This window comes from Anomaloglossus baeobatrachus, chromosome 7, assembly GCF_048569485.1.
Source record: "Anomaloglossus baeobatrachus isolate aAnoBae1 chromosome 7, aAnoBae1.hap1, whole genome shotgun sequence".
Taxonomy (NCBI): Eukaryota; Metazoa; Chordata; class Amphibia; order Anura; family Aromobatidae; genus Anomaloglossus; species Anomaloglossus baeobatrachus.
This window is the reverse complement of record NC_134359.1, coordinates 55,525,319-55,542,861: the sequence shown is the minus strand read 5'-3', so window position 1 is coordinate 55,542,861 and position 17,543 is coordinate 55,525,319. Positions and strand designations below refer to the sequence as shown.

The window sequence follows — 17,543 nt, the reverse complement described above, 5'->3', positions numbered from 1 at the left end:
GGAGCATGCTCAGTTTACAAAAACGGATCCGGCGGCCGCATCAGTTTACCGCATTACGCCAGATCCGGCGTCCATTGGCTTCTATTGTAAAACACGCCGGATCCGGCGCAAGGCGGTTTTTTTGCCGGACAAAAAAACGTTACAAGATACGTTCCCTCCGGCCGCCGCTTTAGGCAATTATGACGGATCCGGCAAAAGCCAGATGCAACGCAAGGCCATCAGGCACAATCTGGCGCTAATACAAATCAATGGGGATAAAACGGATCCGGCACCGGATCCGTTTTACCCGTTTTCTTCCGGATTGTGCCTGATGGAAAAAAACTGATGTGTGAAATTAGCCTAAAGAAACTGGCTCCATATCAACCATACAAGAAGTGTAAACCCTTTAAAAGATCCCAGTTTGAATTAAAGGGTTCTTCCAGTTGCAGAAAGTCTTTACTCACCCTCAGAGTCCCCACTGTTCTCCAGTGCTGATATCAGGTCAACAGCGCTGCAGCCAAATCACCGAGCTCCGCGGCTCGTGCTGCCAACTCCGGCAGCTCTGCTGAGCTCAGCGATTGGCTGCAGCACTGTTGACATGATGTGAGCTATACAGACACAGAGCAGCAGCAGAGACTCCGCACTGGACCCAGCGAGGGTGAGTGAAGAACAGTTTGGTTTGTTAAAATAAATTTCAGCTGGGGGGAATTAAGTTTTCTGAAACTGGAAAACCCCTTTAAGTCCCATACTAGGTTCAATAAACACCAGGGGTGAAGTTTCCGCTACATCCAAAAATTTTATTTTATAACCCCCAAACAAGGGATCTAGGCGTCTTGGAGCAGAGCAGCTGCAGCAAAACATTTTACAGTAATAACGTTGTAACTGAGATTTCACAGCAACCGGTGCAATACTTTTGCAACTGTCTAAATCATCAAAATGCAAGAAAAAAAAACAAAAAAAAAAAACAGAACAAAATAAAAAACAGTCAAATAAACTGATTTTCACTGAATTATGTGGAACATTTGGAAAATTTCAGCAACGATTCCGCCGCATCTACACATCAAACCACTGTCCTACCTTAGGCCTCCTTCACACATCCGTGTTTCCGGTACATATGACATACCAGAGACATGTAGACCCATTAATATAAATGGGTTTGCGCACATGTGCATGTTTTCACCTAGACCGTGTGTCTGTGTAGAGTACACGCATGTCTGTATGCTCCAGACAGAGACGTGTCTGGTTTTCTCCGGCAGCATAGGTGTCATATGGACCGCACCCTGATGTGATCTGTGTGGCATCAGTGTGGCATGTACTGGAGAAAACACGGGTAACCTAAAATTAAAGAACTTTTATACTCACCTGTCTCCGGCGCTGCTGTCTCTGCCTCTGCTGTTACTCCCGCGCTGCTCATTGCAGATTCACTGCACTCCGTGTTGACCTAAAGTGACAGCAGCGCCGGAGACAGGTAAGTATACCAGCTCATCCTGTTCGTGTGCTATCCGGATGTCACACGGATAGCACACAACACACAAACGTACGGACGTACGTATGCACACACATACGTATGCACACACATACGCACCTTAACCACGAACTGTGAAACTTGTGTGTTTTATGCAGACAAGTGAAGGAGGCCTTATGGAGGATTGTAGCAGACGAGTCATACTAGCAAAAAAGATGCAATTCTCAGCAGTAGTATCAAAGTGCCATCTACTACGTGCCATGGATAATATTTCAATGCCAAGATGTGACTCAAGATGGAGCAAGTGGACGTAGCATTAACTTACAGGGGAAAAAAATGGTTTTGTTAGTGATCCTTCAACACTCTGATTTAGCAATTCTTACATATTTGATTGTTAAGACTAAAGGCCGCTTTACAAACAACGATCTAGTTAGCGATGTGACACGCCCAGATCGTTGCTACAATTTGCCGAGATCGCTCATAGGTCATTTTGTAGCGGTCACACGTACACAACTCTCAAGCGACGCTACATCGTTCAGCGATATATTGTTTGACAAGGCGGTCACGTGGACACCGTCACACAGCAATCCTCCCAACGATTCGGGCAACGACAGAGGCGTATAATTGTCCATAGCATACACCCTGGCGTGACACCAATCAGAGCGGAGGAGGCGTGGAGCATTGCTCGTAACGACACGCCCGCGTCGCTGATGACGGACGCACTACTAATGATGTTGTTAGTCGTTGGCAAACCGTGACCTCGATGACATATCGTCAGATAAATCGTAGTGTGTAACGGGGCCTTAAGTCCCCATGATGAGTATTTAGGCTATGTGTGCACGTTGCGTAAATTCATGCAGTTACGCTGCGCTTTGTAGCGCAGCGTAACTGCATGCGTCCTGCGTCCCCTGCACAGTCTATGGAGATTGTGCAGGGGCCGTGCGCACGTGGCGTTTTAGAGCGCAGCGCTTCGGCTAGTGCCGAAGCGCTGCGCAAAAAGAAGTGACATGTCACTTCTTCCGTGCGCTTTGCCGGCAGCTCCTGCTCTGTCTATGGCAGGAGCTGCAGGCAAGAGCGCACGTTCTCGCCGGCACCATGCGCTTCAGAACGGAGCTTTTCAGCTGCGCTCTGAAGCGCACCTTTTACGGTGCTGGGCTAGTACGCAACGTGCGCACATACCCTAAGTGCGTTTTTATCACCTGCTTATTTCTGTGCGCAAAAGAAAAAAAAAAAAAAAAAAAAAAAACTAAAATTCTCATGACGGTGATGCAGTTTTTTTAATGCTGCATTTTAAATCCAAAACTTGTTAATTTTATAATAAACTTGTTTTATTTTTGCGGATTTTCCCCCTAGACTGCAAAACACCGCACACAAGAACGCCATACACGGTTTTAGTGCGTTTCCGGAGTGGTAACATGTAATCCGCATATCACTTTTGATCCCAGCAAGTTAAAAAAAGAAGTATTCAAAACAAAATTCATTTATGTAAAACATGACATGAAAAAAAAAAATGAAAAAAGGCATAAATAATAAAAGAAAAAAAATAAATAAGTAGCCGAAATTAGCAAAATGGTGCAGTATACAAAAAAAAAAAAATCATCGTGGGAACGTGGCCTGAGGGTAAGTGTCCATGATACAGATATGATGAAGAAACATTCAGATGTCACTTTGTGCAATGAATTCCTTTACATCCACAACACGTCCATTCTTGACTCTTATTTTGCTCATATTCTGTCTAATAAATTGAACACGGACAAAGAAAAATGAATCTATGATCTGCTGCAAAATCCACATCTTATCTGCTTGGATCAATGTGCTCTGCGGATCTGTATTGTGCACATATAGACCTGTAGGTCACAATCACTCGAAGACCCGGACAAGGAGCCAGCCATGCTCCGTATTAAAACCTCCTATATTTAGATTTCCCCGCACCTCCTGTGCCGTGTGACCGGGATGTAGTTTGGATTGCAAAATTAAATCATCCCATGTGTGTAAATCCTCCCTCGCACCCGGCCGGTATTACACAGCAAAAACAAAAAAAACACTCCATGCATGTAAAGGGATGAAGGTGAAAGGCCAAAAATTAAAACAGGGGCGACCTGCAATAGGACCAAAGTGCTACTACAAAAACAGCAGCTCCGGAAGCAGGGGGGTTCCCAGGAGTTCAACATAGATGGTGTATACTTAATATAGCACATCAATATCAGATTAAAAGGGGATTAAACATGCAGTAGCCCACCATGTATAAACCATGACAGTAGCCAAAAGAGCGCAGCTGCTGTGTACTCTGTAGTAACTGATGCCAAAAAGTACAGCTCAGGTCCCATTCAATTCAATAGGATGTGATCTGCAGTACCGGGAATACCCACTACACGGCAAATGGAGCTGTGCACATCCAGCCACTGCTGGAGGTAATTGTTGGGGGTGCTGGAACCCCACCAATGAGATATTGATGACCTGTTCTAAGGACGTTTCAATCAAGCTCTGAAATGCCTTTAACACTAGAACTACTGAGGCAGTCATTTTGACTACTTTGCACCATGTATTTCTATATAGGTGTCACGAGTGCAGTAGTTCTAGTGTTAAAGCACAAGGATTTTCCTATATAACCTGCAGCCAGTGCTATACTGGCACTATCAGGCTGATTCTATACATACCTTTCGTTTTCAGCTCAGATGTTTAGGTTTTAAAACACAAGCAAGTAAAGTTTGTAAAATCAGCAGCTTGTTGAGTGACAGCAGCTGCATAACAGCTGATAGCTGGGGGTATTCATAGTTATTCCCTCCCCCTGTTTATGCTAATTCTATTATACAATCGTTTTCGTTTGTGACTTAAAGGACCTGTTCTCATGTCATATCCTTATGACCAGAATGGGCGGCGTCTCCTGGTTGCTTCCTAGAATCAGCTATGTTGGCTTGGGCCCCGCCCCTCCTGGTCACATGGGTATTACAGCAGCACAGGTCCTTTTAGTCAAAAACAAACGATTATATAATAGAATTAGCATAAACAGGGGGAGGGGATAACTATGAATACCCCCCAGCTATCAACTGCTGTCACTCAACAAGCTGCTGATTTTACAAACTTTACGCCTCATCCATCTTGTAGAATCACCGTCCCCCTACCTAGCCCCGGGTGCATGACGTGTACTATATCATTCACACAGAGGCCTCCATTGTGCTCCTGCGCATGCGCACTTTGATCTGCCCGGCTGAGAGCAGAGCAAAGTACTGTAATGCGCAGGCGCGAAGAAAGGTCAAAGACTGCCCACGCATGTGCGCTACACTACTTTGCTCTCCCCTGAGCAAGGAAGAACAAAGTGCGCATGCGCAGGAGCACAATGAAGACCTCTGTGTGAATGACATAGGACGCGTCAGCCATATGCAGCAGGGAAGGAGGACTGCGATTATAAGAAGAAAAGAGGCGCCGGACCGAGACCAGTGCCAACCATCGGACTTCACCGCCCTGCAGGTAAGAAAAAGGTCTTTTATGTTATACACAGCAGCCTGGGCTCTTATATACAGTATCCTGGAATGCTGTATATAAGGGCTCACTGGTGGTGGCAGCAGCTCATAAGGGAAAAACCTGGTGACATATTCCCTTTAGGTGTTTCTTTAAATTTTTTACCCCCTGCCCTTTTTTTTTTTCTCTTTACATGGAGTTTTATTGCATTTTCTCAGCTGCAAGCACCTACATGCCGGCAGGATCCAAATAATATTAGATCTGTTACAAATGGATCAAAAGTGAACGAAGCCTAAGTGATCGCTTTATTCCAGGAATTACACTGCAAAACTGATCACAAAAAGCCAAACACCCGGCTGTGAGAGCAGCCTCCATGTCTGACTGCACCGTCTCCAGCACCAGCGTAAGGAGAGACCGGGACCAGCGACAAGAGGACCCCAAAATAATAAAGAAGTCCAACAATTCAGGGGGATCACAGCTGACTATGGGATGATCACACCAGGGGCAGTAGTCCTAGGGGGGCTGGGGCATTAGTCCTGGGGCGGAGGCGCTACTGTTGCTGGGGGCATTAGTCCTCAGGGGGGGGCTCGCTATGCGGCTGGGGCAGTAGACTTGGGGAGCAGGCTTTACTGTTGGAGTCAAGAGTCCTGGGAGGCAGGTTCTCTGGGGGCTGGCTCTGCTGCTGGGGGCAGTCGTTCTCTGGGGGCTGGCTCTGCTGCTGGGGGCAGTGGTTCTCTGGGGGCTGGCTCTGCTGCTGGGGGCAGTGGTTCTCTGGGGGCTGGCTCTGCCGCTGGGGGCAGTGGTTCTCTGGGGGCTGGCTCTGCCGCTGGGGGCAGTGGTTCTCTGGGGGCTGGCTCTGCCGCTGGGGGCAGTGGTTCTCTGGGGGCTGGCTCTGCCGCTGGGGGCAGTGGTTCTCTGGGGGCTGGCTCTGCTGCTGGGGGCAGTGGTTCTCGGGGGGCTGGCTCTACTGCTGGGGGCAGTGGTTCTCTGGGGGCTGGCTCTGCTGCTGGGGGCAGTGGTTCTCTGGGGGCTGGCTCTGCTGCTGGGGGCAGTAGTCCGGGGGGCTGGCTCTGCTGCTGGGGGCAGTAGTTCTCTGGGGGCTGGCTCTGCTGCTGGGGGCAGTAGTTCTCTGGGGGCTGGCTCTGCTGCTGGGGGCAGTAGTTCTCTGGGGGCTGGCTCTGCTGCTGGGGGCAGTAGTTCTCTGGGGGCTGGCTCTGCTGCTGGGGGCAGTAGTTCTCTGGGGGGCTGGCTCTGCTGCTGGGGGCAGTAGTTCTCTGGGGGCTGGCTCTGCTGCTGGGGGCAGTAGTTCTCTGGGGGCTGGCTCTGCTGCTGGGGGCAGTAGTTCTCTGGGGGCTGGCTCTGCTGCTGGGGGCAGTGGTTCTCTGGGGGCTGGCTCTGCTGCTGGGGGCAGTGGTTCTCTGGGGGCTGGCTCTGCTGCTGGGGGCAGTGGTTCTCTGGGGGCTGGCTCTGCCGCTGGGGGCAGTGGTTCTCTGGGGGCTGGCTCTGCCGCTGGGGGCAGTGGTTCTCTGGGGGCTGGCTCTGCTGCTGGGGGCAGTGGTTCTCGGGGGGCTGGCTCTACTGCTGGGGGCAGTGGTTCTCTGGGGGCTGGCTCTGCTGCTGGGGGCAGTGGTTCTCTGGGGGCTGGCTCTGCTGCTGGGGGCAGTAGTCCGGGGGGCTGGCTCTGCTGCTGGGGGCAGTAGTTCTCTGGGGGCTGGCTCTGCTGCTGGGGGCAGTAGTCCGGGGGGCTGGCTCTGCTGCTGGGGGCAGTAGTTCTCTGGGGGCTGGCTCTGCTGCTGGGGGCAGTAGTTCTCTGGGGGCTGGCTCTGCTGCTGGGGGCAGTAGTTCTCTGGGGGCTGGCTCTGCTGCTGGGGGCAGTAGTTCTCTGGGGGCTGGCTCTGCTGCTGGGGGCAGTAGTTCTCTGGGGGGCTGGCTCTGCTGCTGGGGGCAGTAGTTCTCTGGGGGCTGGCTCTGCTGCTGGGGGCAGTAGTTCTCTGGGGGCTGGCTCTGCTGCTGGGGGCAGTAGTTCTCTGGGGGATGGCTCTGCTGCTGGGGGCAGTGGTTCTCTGGGGGATGGCTCTGCTGCTGGGGGCAGTGGTTCTCTGGGGGCTGGCTCTGCTGCTGGGGGCAGTGGTTCTCTGGGGGCTGGCTCTGCTGCTGGGGGCAGTGGTTCTCTGGGGGCTGGCTCTGCTGCTGGGGGCAGTGGTTCTCTGGGGGCTGGCTCTGCTGCTGGGGGCAGTGGTTCTCTGGGGGCTGGCTCTGCTGCTGGGGGCAGTGGTTCTCTGGGGGCTGGCTCTGCTGCTGGGGGCAGTGGTTCTCTGGGGGCTGGCTCTGCTGCTGGGGGCAGTGGTTCTCTGGGGGCTGGCTCTGCTGCTGGGGGCAGTGGTTCTCTGGGGGCTGGCTCTGCTGCTGGGGGCAGTGGTTCTCGGGGGGCTGGCTCTACTGCTGGGGGCAGTGGTTCTCTGGGGGCTGGCTCTGCTGCTGGGGGCAGTAGTCCTCTGGGGGCTGGCTCTGCTGCTGGGGGCAGTAGTCCGGGGGGCTGGCTCTGCTGCTGGGGGCAGTAGTTCTCTGGGGGCTGGCTCTGCTGCTGGGGGCAGTAGTTCTCTGGGGGCTGGCTCTGCTGCTGGGGGCAGTAGTTCTCTGGGGGCTGGCTCTGCTGCTGGGGGCAGTCGTTCTCTGGGGGCTGGCTCTGCTGCTGGGGGCAGTCGTTCTCTGGGGGCTGGCTCTGCTGCTGGGGGCAGTCGTTCTCTGGGGGCTGGCTCTGCTGCTGGGGGCAGTGGTTCTCTGGGGGCTGGCTCTGCTGCTGGGGGCAGTGGTTCTCGGGGGGCTGGCTCTGCTGCTGGGGGCAGTGGTTCTCGGGGGGCTGGCTCTGCTGCTGGGGGCAGTGGTTCTCGGGGGGCTGGCTCTGCTGCTGGGGGCAGTGGTTCTCGGGGGGCTGGCTCTGCTGCTGGGGGCAGTGGTTCTCGGGGGGCTGGCTCTGCTGCTGGGGGCAGTAGTCCGGGGGGCTAGGCTCTGCTGCTGGGGGCAGTGGTTCTCGGGGGGCTGGCTCTGCTGCTGGGGGCAGTAGTCCGGGGGGCTGGCTCTGCTGCTGGGGGCAGTAGTCCGGGGGGCTGGCTCTGCTGCTGGGGGCAGTAGTCCCCGTCACTCACCCGCTCTCCCGCATGACGTTGCCGTCCCCGCAGTCGCACGCCCCCCCGGCCTGGCTGCGGAACATGTTGAAGTCATGGCCGGCGTGCTCGCCCTGGTTGAAGCACTCCGCGCACAGGGACATGCAGGGGGAGATGCCGCACGTCCGGCACCGGTACGCCACGAAGTTCGCCGTCCACACCAGGCCGCACAGGGTCGCGTTGTCGTAGGCGCGCACCGCCTGACAGAAGTCCTCGAACTTGTCCCCTCCGGCCAGCAGCGCCCGGCACCAGTCCAGCGCCTCCCCCGCCGGCTCCGCGCCCAGCACCCGCTCCAGCAGCTCGTCCAGCCGCTGCCGGCCCCGCTCCGTCCGCCGGCTCAGCTCGCTCTTCAGCTGCGCCGCTGCCTCCTCCTTATCCCGGCCGAGAAGCGGCGGCGCCGCCATGATGACTGCTCGGGAGGTTACTGGGATTTTACTTTTGTTGTGTCTTCCATACACGGAGCGTCTCTTCTCGCGAGATCCCGGGCGCCTCCTGCTGTCAGCTATCGGTACTGCAGCTGGTGACAGCTTATCACCATGTTCACACTGCATTTTTTTGTCAGCGTTTTTTTTTTTTACCCACTCTGTTCCTGAATAAAAAAAAACACTCCTATTAATTTCTATGTAAATTAGACTTGTGGCTGTAAAGTGCCTTGTTCTGTGGTGCACACAGCGCATAGAAGACGATGATCGTACTATATGGTGGCGTTCTGCGCTCATCATCCATCCACTGTCACTCCTATCATCCGCGTCCGACTTCCAAAGTCACTAAAAGAAGTGACCCGCCCATTCTTCCTCTTGGAAGCCAATCATTGGCTGTTATATATGGATTTTTATTATTTTTTAACAACCGCTGGTGACAAAATCATCCAAAAATACGTCAGTAAAGAGCGTCGTGTCCTCTAGGGTTGTCCATGAGACGCCGCATCACGCCTGATGGACATCACTCCAAACTAAGCACTGTCCAATCAGAGGGCTGCAAAAAAAGAAAAAAAAAACTTTGGAGGGAAAAAAAATCTCATTGAATAACTCCCCTAAAAAGGAGCGTTACCTGAACTGATTTCCTTGAGGATATGTGTAAAAATGGCGAACACAAGGACTAATAGAACTGTACGACTGTCCAGAATCCATGCCGGATGACACTCACCATTCAATGTCTACGGGAGCGGGAAAAACGTCTGATCCCGTAAGTACGGGTCATCCATATAGCATCCGATATATTGCCATCACTGAAAATTATAGGCTAGACACTCTGCTCCCTCTACATTACACACAGTTGAAACCAGAAGTTTACGTACATTATCTACACAGACACATCTGCAGGTTTTCCCCTGCACTCTCAATAAAGACACATCTGCAGGTTTTTCCCTCCGCTCTCTATAAAGACACATCTGCAGGTTTTTCCCTCTGCTCTCTATAAAGACACATCTGCAGGTTTTCCCTCCACTCTCTATAAAGACACATCTGCAGGTTTTTGCCTGCACTCTCAATAAAGACACATCTGCAGGTTTTTCCCTCCGCTCTCTATAAAGACACATCTGCAGGTTTTTCCCTCTGCTCTCTATAAAGACACATCTGCAGGTTTTCCCTCCACTCTCTATAAAGACACATCTGCAGGTTTTTCCCTCTGCTCTCTATAAAGACACATCTGCAGGTTTTCCCTCCACTCTCTATAAAGACACATCTGCAGGTTTTTCCCTCCACTCTCTATAAAGACACATCTGCAGGTTTTTCCCTCCGCTCTCTATAAAGACACATCTGCAGGTTTTTCCCTCCGCTCTCTATAAAGACACATCTGCAGGTTTTCCGTCCGCTCTCTATAAAGACACATCTGCAGGCTTTTTCCTCCACTCTCTATAAAGACACATCTGCAGGTTTTTCCCTCCGCTCTCTATAAAGACACATCTGCAGGTTTTTCCCTCCGCTCTCTATAAAGACACATCTGCAGGTTTTTCCCTCCACACTCTATAAAGACACATCTGCAGGTTTTTCCTCCACTCTCTATAAAGACACATCTGCAGGTTTTTCCCTCTGTTCTCTATAAAGACACATCTGCAGGTTTTCCCTCCACTCTCTATAAAGACACATCTGCAGGTTTTTCCCTCCACTCTCTATAAAGACACATCTGCAGGTTTTTCCCTCCGCTCTCTATAAAGACACATCTGCAGGTTTTCCGTCCGCTCTCTATAAAGACACATCTGCAGGCTTTTTCCTCCACTCTCTATAAAGACACATCTGCAGGTTTTTCCCTCCGCTCTCTATAAAGACACATCTGCAGGTTTTTCCCTCTGCTCTCTATAAAGACACATCTGCAGGTTTTTCCCTCCACACTCTATAAAGACACATCTGCAGGTTTTTCCCTCCACACTCTATAAAGACACATCTGCAGGTTTTTCCCTCCACTCTCTATAAAGACACATCTGCAGGTTTTTCCCTCCACTCTCTATTAAGACACATCTGCAGGTTTTTCCCTCCACTCTCTATACAGACACATCTGCATGTTTTTCCCTCCGCTCTCAATAAAGACACATCTGCAGGTTTTTCCCTCCACTCTCTATAAAGACACATCTGCAGGTTTTCCGTCCGCTCTCTATAAAGACACATCTGCAGGTTTTCCGTCCGCTCTCTATAAAGACACATCTGCAGGTTTTCCGTCCGCTCTCTATAAAGACACACCTGCAGGTTTTCCGTCCGCTCTCTATAAAGACACATCTGCAGGTTTTCCGTCCGCTCTCTATAAAGACACATCTGCAGGTTTTTCCCTCCACTCTCTATAAAGACACATCTGCAGGTTTTCCGTCCGCTCTCTATAAAGACACATCTGCAGGTTTTCCGTCCGCTCTCTATAAAGACACATCTGCAGGTTTTCCGTCCGCTCTCTATAAAGACACACCTGCAGGTTTTTCTCACTATCTGACATGAAATCAGAATAAACCTTTCCCTATTAGGTCAATTAGGAACCAAAATCTAATATATAAAGCTGAATGTGTGTGTGTGTGTATGTATGTATGTATGTATGTCTGTGTGTCTGTGTGTGTGTGTGTGTGTGTGTGTGTGTGTGTGTGTGTGTATGTATGTGTGTGTATGTATGTATGTATGTATGTATGTGTGTGTGTGTCTGTGTGTATGTGTGTGTGTGTGTGTGTGTATGTATGTATGTGTGTGTGTATGTATGTATGTGTGTGTGTATGTATGTATGTATGTATGTATGTGTGTGTGTGTGTGTGTGTGTGTGTGTGTGTGTGTGTGTGTGTGTGTGTGTGTGTGTGTGTCCGGGATTGGCATCTGCACCGTCGCAGCTACAGCCACAAAATTTTGCACACTCACACGTCTGGACTCCGAGAGCGTCATAGGCTATGTTGTGAGGCGAAATTGTAACCCCGCGCGGTCCAATTTATTACCAATAAATTTTGCTCCTATCTACATAATGGGGAAAAAGGGAAACGAAAAGTGTATCCGCACCGTCGCATTTACAATCACAAAAGTTTACACAGACGCCACATGTGACCCAAGGAACGTCGTAGACTATGTTTTGACAGGAAAATTTAACTCCGCGCTTTACAGTTACTCTCCAAAAAACATGCCTTCATTAAAGTAAATGGAGCCTGGAACTACAGGTTATTAGTAGGAGCTGTGATTGGTTGCTATAGGAACAAAAGACATTCATAGTATAGAAGCTTATATGTGAGGTAATAAGATGTCAGTGGGGAGACGGATAGAGAGAGACGGATAGAGAGACAGACAGGGAAAGAGACAGAGAGAGACAAACGGTGAAAGAGACAGACAGAGACAGACGGTGAAAAACACAGACAGAGACAGACGGGGAAAGAGACAGACAGAGACAGACCTGGAAAGAGACAGACCTGGAAAGAGACAGACCTGGAAAGAGACAGATGGGGAAAGAGACAGACAGACATGCAGATAGGGACAGAGACAGGCAGACAGGGAAGGAGGAGACAGCCAGAGAGACAGACAAAGATAGATGGGGAAAGACACAGACCTTGATAGAGATAAACGGGGAAAGAGACAGAGAAATAGAGACAGACAAAGAAAGAGACAGACACGGAAAGAGACAGGCAGGAAAAGACACAGACAAAGAGACGGGGAGACAGACCTGGAAAGAGACAGATGGGGAAAGAAACAAAGAGACAGGCAGACGAGGAAAGAGGCAGACGAGTAAAGAGGCAGACGAGGAAAGAGGCAGACGAGTAAAGAGGCAGACGAGGAAAGAGGCAGACCTGGAAAGAGACAGACCTGGAAAGAGACAAATCTGGAAAGAGACAGACGGGGAAAGAGACAGATCTGGAAAGAGACAGACGGGGAAAGAGACAGATCTGGAAAGAGACAGAAGGAGCACATTACTTGGCCAATTTAGTTAAATCTGTGTGGAATATCTGTGGTGTTGAAATATATGTTGTGAAATGCTTCTATTAGCTTAGTTTTTGCCTTTTAATAATCACATTTCTATCTATTTGTTTTGTGGTTTTGTGTGCAGAATACATTTTTGCTAATACATTCTATTTTGTTAACAGCAGTTATTAACCCAGGTGAAGCCGGGTAGTACAGCTAGTTATTTATATTTTCCAAATGCCAGAATAATGAGAGAGAATGTTTTAAGGCATTTTCATTACTTTCTGCAAAGTTAAACGTTTACATATACGAAGAGTACTATGCCTTTAATCAATATGAGACAGCCCATATGATGATGTCATGTCTTTGGAAGCTTCTGATAGGTTTATTGACAACATCTAAGTTAATTAGAGACACACCTGTGGATGTATTTTAATGCGCACCTGTAACACACTTCTTCTTTGTGTAGCATCATGGGAAAGTCAAAAGAAATCAGCCAAGAGCTCAGGAAGAGAATTGTGGACTTGCACAAGTCTGATTCATCCTTGGGTGCAATTTCCAGATACCTGAAGGTGCCTCATTCATCTTTACAAACAATTATACACAAGTACAAATAAGATGGGAATGTGCAGCCATCATACTGCTCAGGAAGGAGACGGGTTCTGTGTATCCGAGATTAATGTGCTTTGGTCAGACATGAGCATATCAACACAAGAACAAAAGCAAAAGACCTTGTGAAGATGCTGGCGGAAGCTGGTAACATTGTGTCATTATACACGGTGAAACGAGTCCTGTATCAACATGGGCTGAAAGGCCACTCTGCCAGTAAGAAGACATTACTACAAAAGAAACATAAAAAGACAGATTAATGGTTGCAAATGCACACAGGAACAAAGAGCTTAATTTTTGGAGACGTGTCCTGTGGTCTGACGTAACTAAAATTGAACTGTTTGGCCATAATGACCATCGTTCTGTTTGGAGGAAAAAGGGAGATGTTTGGACGTCTAAGAACACCATCCCAGCTGTGAAACACGGGGATTGCAGCATCATGTTGTGGGGTTATTTTGCTGCAGGAGGGACTGGTGCACTTCACAAAATAGATGGCATCATGAGGAAAGAAGATCATGTGGCAATACTGAAGCAACATCTCAAGACATCAGCCAGGAACTTAAAGCTTGGGTCGAAATGGGTCTTCCAAATGGACAATGACCCAAACCATACTGCCAAACTGGTTACAAAGTGGCTTAACCCTTTCAGCCCCCGGGCACTTTCCGTGTCACTTTTCGTTTTTGCGTTTTTTGTTTTTCTCTCCCCTTCTTCCGAGAGCCGTAACCTTTTTATTTTTCCGTCAATCTTGTCATATGAGGGCTTGTTTTTTGCGGGACCAGTTGTACTTTTAAAAGAAACCATAAGTTTTACCATATAGTGTACTGGAAAACGGCAAAAAAATTCCAAGTGCGGAAAAATTGCCAAAAAAGTGTGATCGTAGAATAGTTTTTGGGATATTTTATTCTCCGTGTTCACTATATGGTAAAACTGATGTGTGGGTATGATGCCTCAGGTCAGTGCGAGTTTGTAGACACCAAACATGTATAGGTTTACTTGTATCTAAAGGGTTAAAAAAAATCACAAGTTTGTCCAATAAAAGTGGCGCACGTTTTACGCCATTTTCTGAAACCCGTAGCGTTCTCATTTTTTGGGATCTATGACTCAGTGATGGCTTATTTCTTGCGTCTCGAGCTGACGTTTCTAATGATACCATTTTTGTGCGGATGCTACGTTTTGATCGCCTGTTATTGCATTTTGCGCAAAACTTGCGGTGACCAAAAAACGTAATTTTGGCGTTTGGAATTTCTTTGCCGCTACGCCGTTTACCAATCAGATTAATTGATTTTATATTTTGATAGATCGGGCATTTCTGAACACGGCGATACCAAATATGTGTATATTTTTTATTTTTTTAACCCTTTAATTTTCAATGGGGGAAATGGGGGTGATTTGAACTTTTGGGTTTTTTTGTTTTTTTATTTTTTTAAACTTTTTTTTTTTACTTTTTTTTTTATTTTACTAGTCCCCCTAGGGGGCTATAGCGATCAGCAATCCGATCGCTCTGCCCTATCAGCTGATCACAGCTACAGAGCTGAGAACTGCAGATACGATGCTTTACTTTCAATGGCGGCTGTATTCCGGCATTGAAAGGAAGTGAGTCATGTTAGCTACAGGCGTCATCACATGACCCTGTGCTACCATGGCAACCACCGAAAGTCACATGATCGCGCATATGACTTCCGGTGGGGGCGGCGGTAAGTAAAAATCATGGCCGCGCGCATATACATCTTACTGCCAGACTTTGGCAGTGAGATGTAAGGGGTTAAATGTTCCGGGTGGAATGCGATGCCACTCGGAACATGCAGGCACACATGTCAGCTGTTAAAAACAGCTGATATGTGCGCTGATCGCCGCAACCTGCCGGCGGCAGGGGGCGGTGCTTAACCTCACACGTTCCATGACGGATAGATCCGTCAAAGGTCGTGAAGGGGTTAAGCATAACACAGTCAATGTTTTGGAGTGGCCATCACAAACCCCTGATCTCAATCCTGGTGAAAAATTATGGGCAAAGCTGAAAAGGCCAGTGCGAGCGGCGACCCACAAACAAGGCTCAGCTACACCAGTTCTGTCAGGAGGAATGGGCCCAAATTCCTACCAACTATTGTGAGAAGCTTGTGGAAGGAGATCCAAAATGTTTCACCCAAGCCATACAGTGTAAGGGCAATAGTACCAAATACTAATGAAATGTATGCAAACTTTTGACTTTGCAGAAAGTAACAAAAATGCCTTATTCTCGCTCTTATTATTCTGGCATTTGGCAAATATAAATAATTTTGGTTCCTAATTGAGCTAAAACGAGAAAGGTTTATTCTGATTTCATGTCAGATAGTGAGGAAAAACCTGCAGATGTGTCTTTACAGAGAGCGGAGGGAAAAACCTGCAGATTTGTCTTTACAGAGAGCGGAGGGAAAAACCTGCAGATTTGTCTTTACAGAGAGCGGAGGGAAACTTCTGGATTCAACTGTAGGTTGAAAAATGTCTTCCTTATAGACGTCTTCCAGTTCTGTGACATCCCTGGCTCATCTTGCATGCACTGCTCTTTTAAGGTCTAGCCACAGATTTTCAATGATGTTCAGATCAGGGGACTGTGAGGGCCATTGTAAAACCTTCAGCTTGCACCTTTTGATGTCGTCTATTATGGATTATGATGTGTGTTTAGAATCATTACCCATTTGTAGAAGCCATCCATTTTTCTCCTCTTTTCAGCTTCAGCTTTTTTACAAATGATGCTACTTTTGCATCAAGAATTTGTTTAAATTTTATTGAATCCATTCTTCCCTCTACCTGTGAAGTGTACCTCCACCCGTGAAAGCATAACTGATTCACCTCCATGCTTAATGGTTGGCGAGATGTTCTTTTCCTGACATTCTGTACCCTTTTTTCTCCACACATACCTTTTGATCTTTGTGGCCAGAGTTCTATTTTAACCTCATCTGTTCACAGGACTTGTTTCCAACATGCATCAGGCTTGTTTACATGTTCTTTTTCATATTTCTGATGCTGAATTTTATGGTGAGGACTCATGAGAGATTTTCTTCTGATGACTCTTCCATGAAGCCTCTGAACAGTAGAACAATGTACTACAATTCCAAAGATGGCTAAATCTTCCTGAAGGTCTTTTGCAGTCAGGCAGGAGTTCTGATTTGCCTCTCTAGCAATCCTACTAACAGCTCTCACAGAAATGTTGCTTGTTCTTCCAGGCATTATCTTGACCTCCACTGTTCCTGGTAACTGACAGTTCTTAATTACATTTTGAACTGAGCAAAGGGCAACTTGAAAACGCTTTATCTTCTTATAGCCTTCTCCTGCTCTGTGAGCCTCCACCATTTTCATTTTCAGAGTGCTAGGCAGCACCTTAGAAGAACCTATGGCTGCTGTTTTTGGCACAAAATTAGAGGAGGCTGGGTTTTTATAAAGGTGTGAAATTTTTGCATCTTCTAACCCTTTCCTAACAATGATAGTGAACAATCCATAACCCCAGCAGGCTAATTAAGGTGTGAAAACTTGATCAAAGTTTTCTGAGCACATAAATCTCCAAGGGTGTTCAAACTTTGGCATCAGCCAAGTGTGTACACACACTTTTGTATTACCCTGCTGTTTTTGTTCAGTTATATTATTCTCTACAATATATTTCTGCTTGTCATCTTTTAAAATGCCCTCAAAAATTTTGCACGCCATTGATATCAGACTTACTGGACGGTATTTGCCTGGATTCACCCTCTTATCTTTCTTAAATATCGGTACCACGTCAGGTAAAACAAAAAGGTGGGGAGATAGGAAGAGGGAGGATCCGGCACTGGTTTCCATAAAATCCCTATTTATAGAAGAAAATATAAAAAGAGGGTTTCTTTCCATAAAAACAGGTAAACGCAATAATAAGAGGAAAATCCTTCTGCAACAAACACGTTTCGGATTTTCAAATCCTCATTCATTGTTATTCATTTGATACAATGAATAAGGATTTGAAAATCCGAAACGCGTTTTTTGCTGAAGGATTTTCCTCTTATTATTGCGTTTACCTGTTTTTATGGAATGATAAAACTAGAAAACAGAAGGGCTGATAGGGTCTTACCAGATAAACAGAGGAGAAATGCATAACAGTATACACTCACCTAATGTGGTTGTGAGAGTATATGTGAGATCGCATAAGATAAAGGCGGCTGCCACGTAGATGTGTCTTCAAAGTAGGAGAGGGGAAGGGGATAAACGCCGCGCATTCACCAGAAAAGATGTAAAATTGTTGTGTTCATGTATTGTTAATATTCTGGTCCTGAAGAAGAGGTTTCATACCTCGAAACGAGTAGACCTATGGAATAAAGATTAATTAATCAACAATTTGACATCTTTTCTGGTGAATGCGCGGCATTTAACCCCTTCCCCTCTCCTGTTTTTATTGAATGGAAGCCCTCTTTGTATATTTTCTTCAATAAATACGGATTTTATGGAAACCAGTGCCGGATCCTTCCTCCTCCTATTTACTCTCAGTGGACACAGCTGCTTTCCGTTGCACGGTTCCAT

General features: G+C 47.9%; 2 protein-coding genes across 2 annotated transcripts in view; one reads left to right on the top strand and one right to left on the bottom strand.

Moving 5' to 3' along the window:
• The window catches only part of LOC142246616 (E3 ubiquitin-protein ligase ubr3-like), a 64,626-nt gene extending 56,079 nt beyond the window's left edge, over positions 1 to 8,547 (bottom strand). Inside the window, exon 1 of the mRNA XM_075319686.1 lies at positions 8,050 to 8,547. Within this exon, the coding sequence (XP_075175801.1) occupies positions 8,050 to 8,471 (422 nt within the window). The 5' untranslated portion in view covers positions 8,472 to 8,547. The remainder of the gene's footprint in view (positions 1 to 8,049) is intronic.
• Positions 8,548 to 8,818: 271 nt separating this feature from the next.
• The window catches only part of METTL5 (methyltransferase 5, N6-adenosine), a 59,670-nt gene continuing 50,945 nt past the window's right edge, over positions 8,819 to 17,543 (top strand). The window contains exon 1 of the mRNA XM_075317313.1: positions 8,819 to 9,252. The gene's annotated coding sequence lies outside the window, so the exon portion shown is untranslated. The remainder of the gene's footprint in view (positions 9,253 to 17,543) is intronic.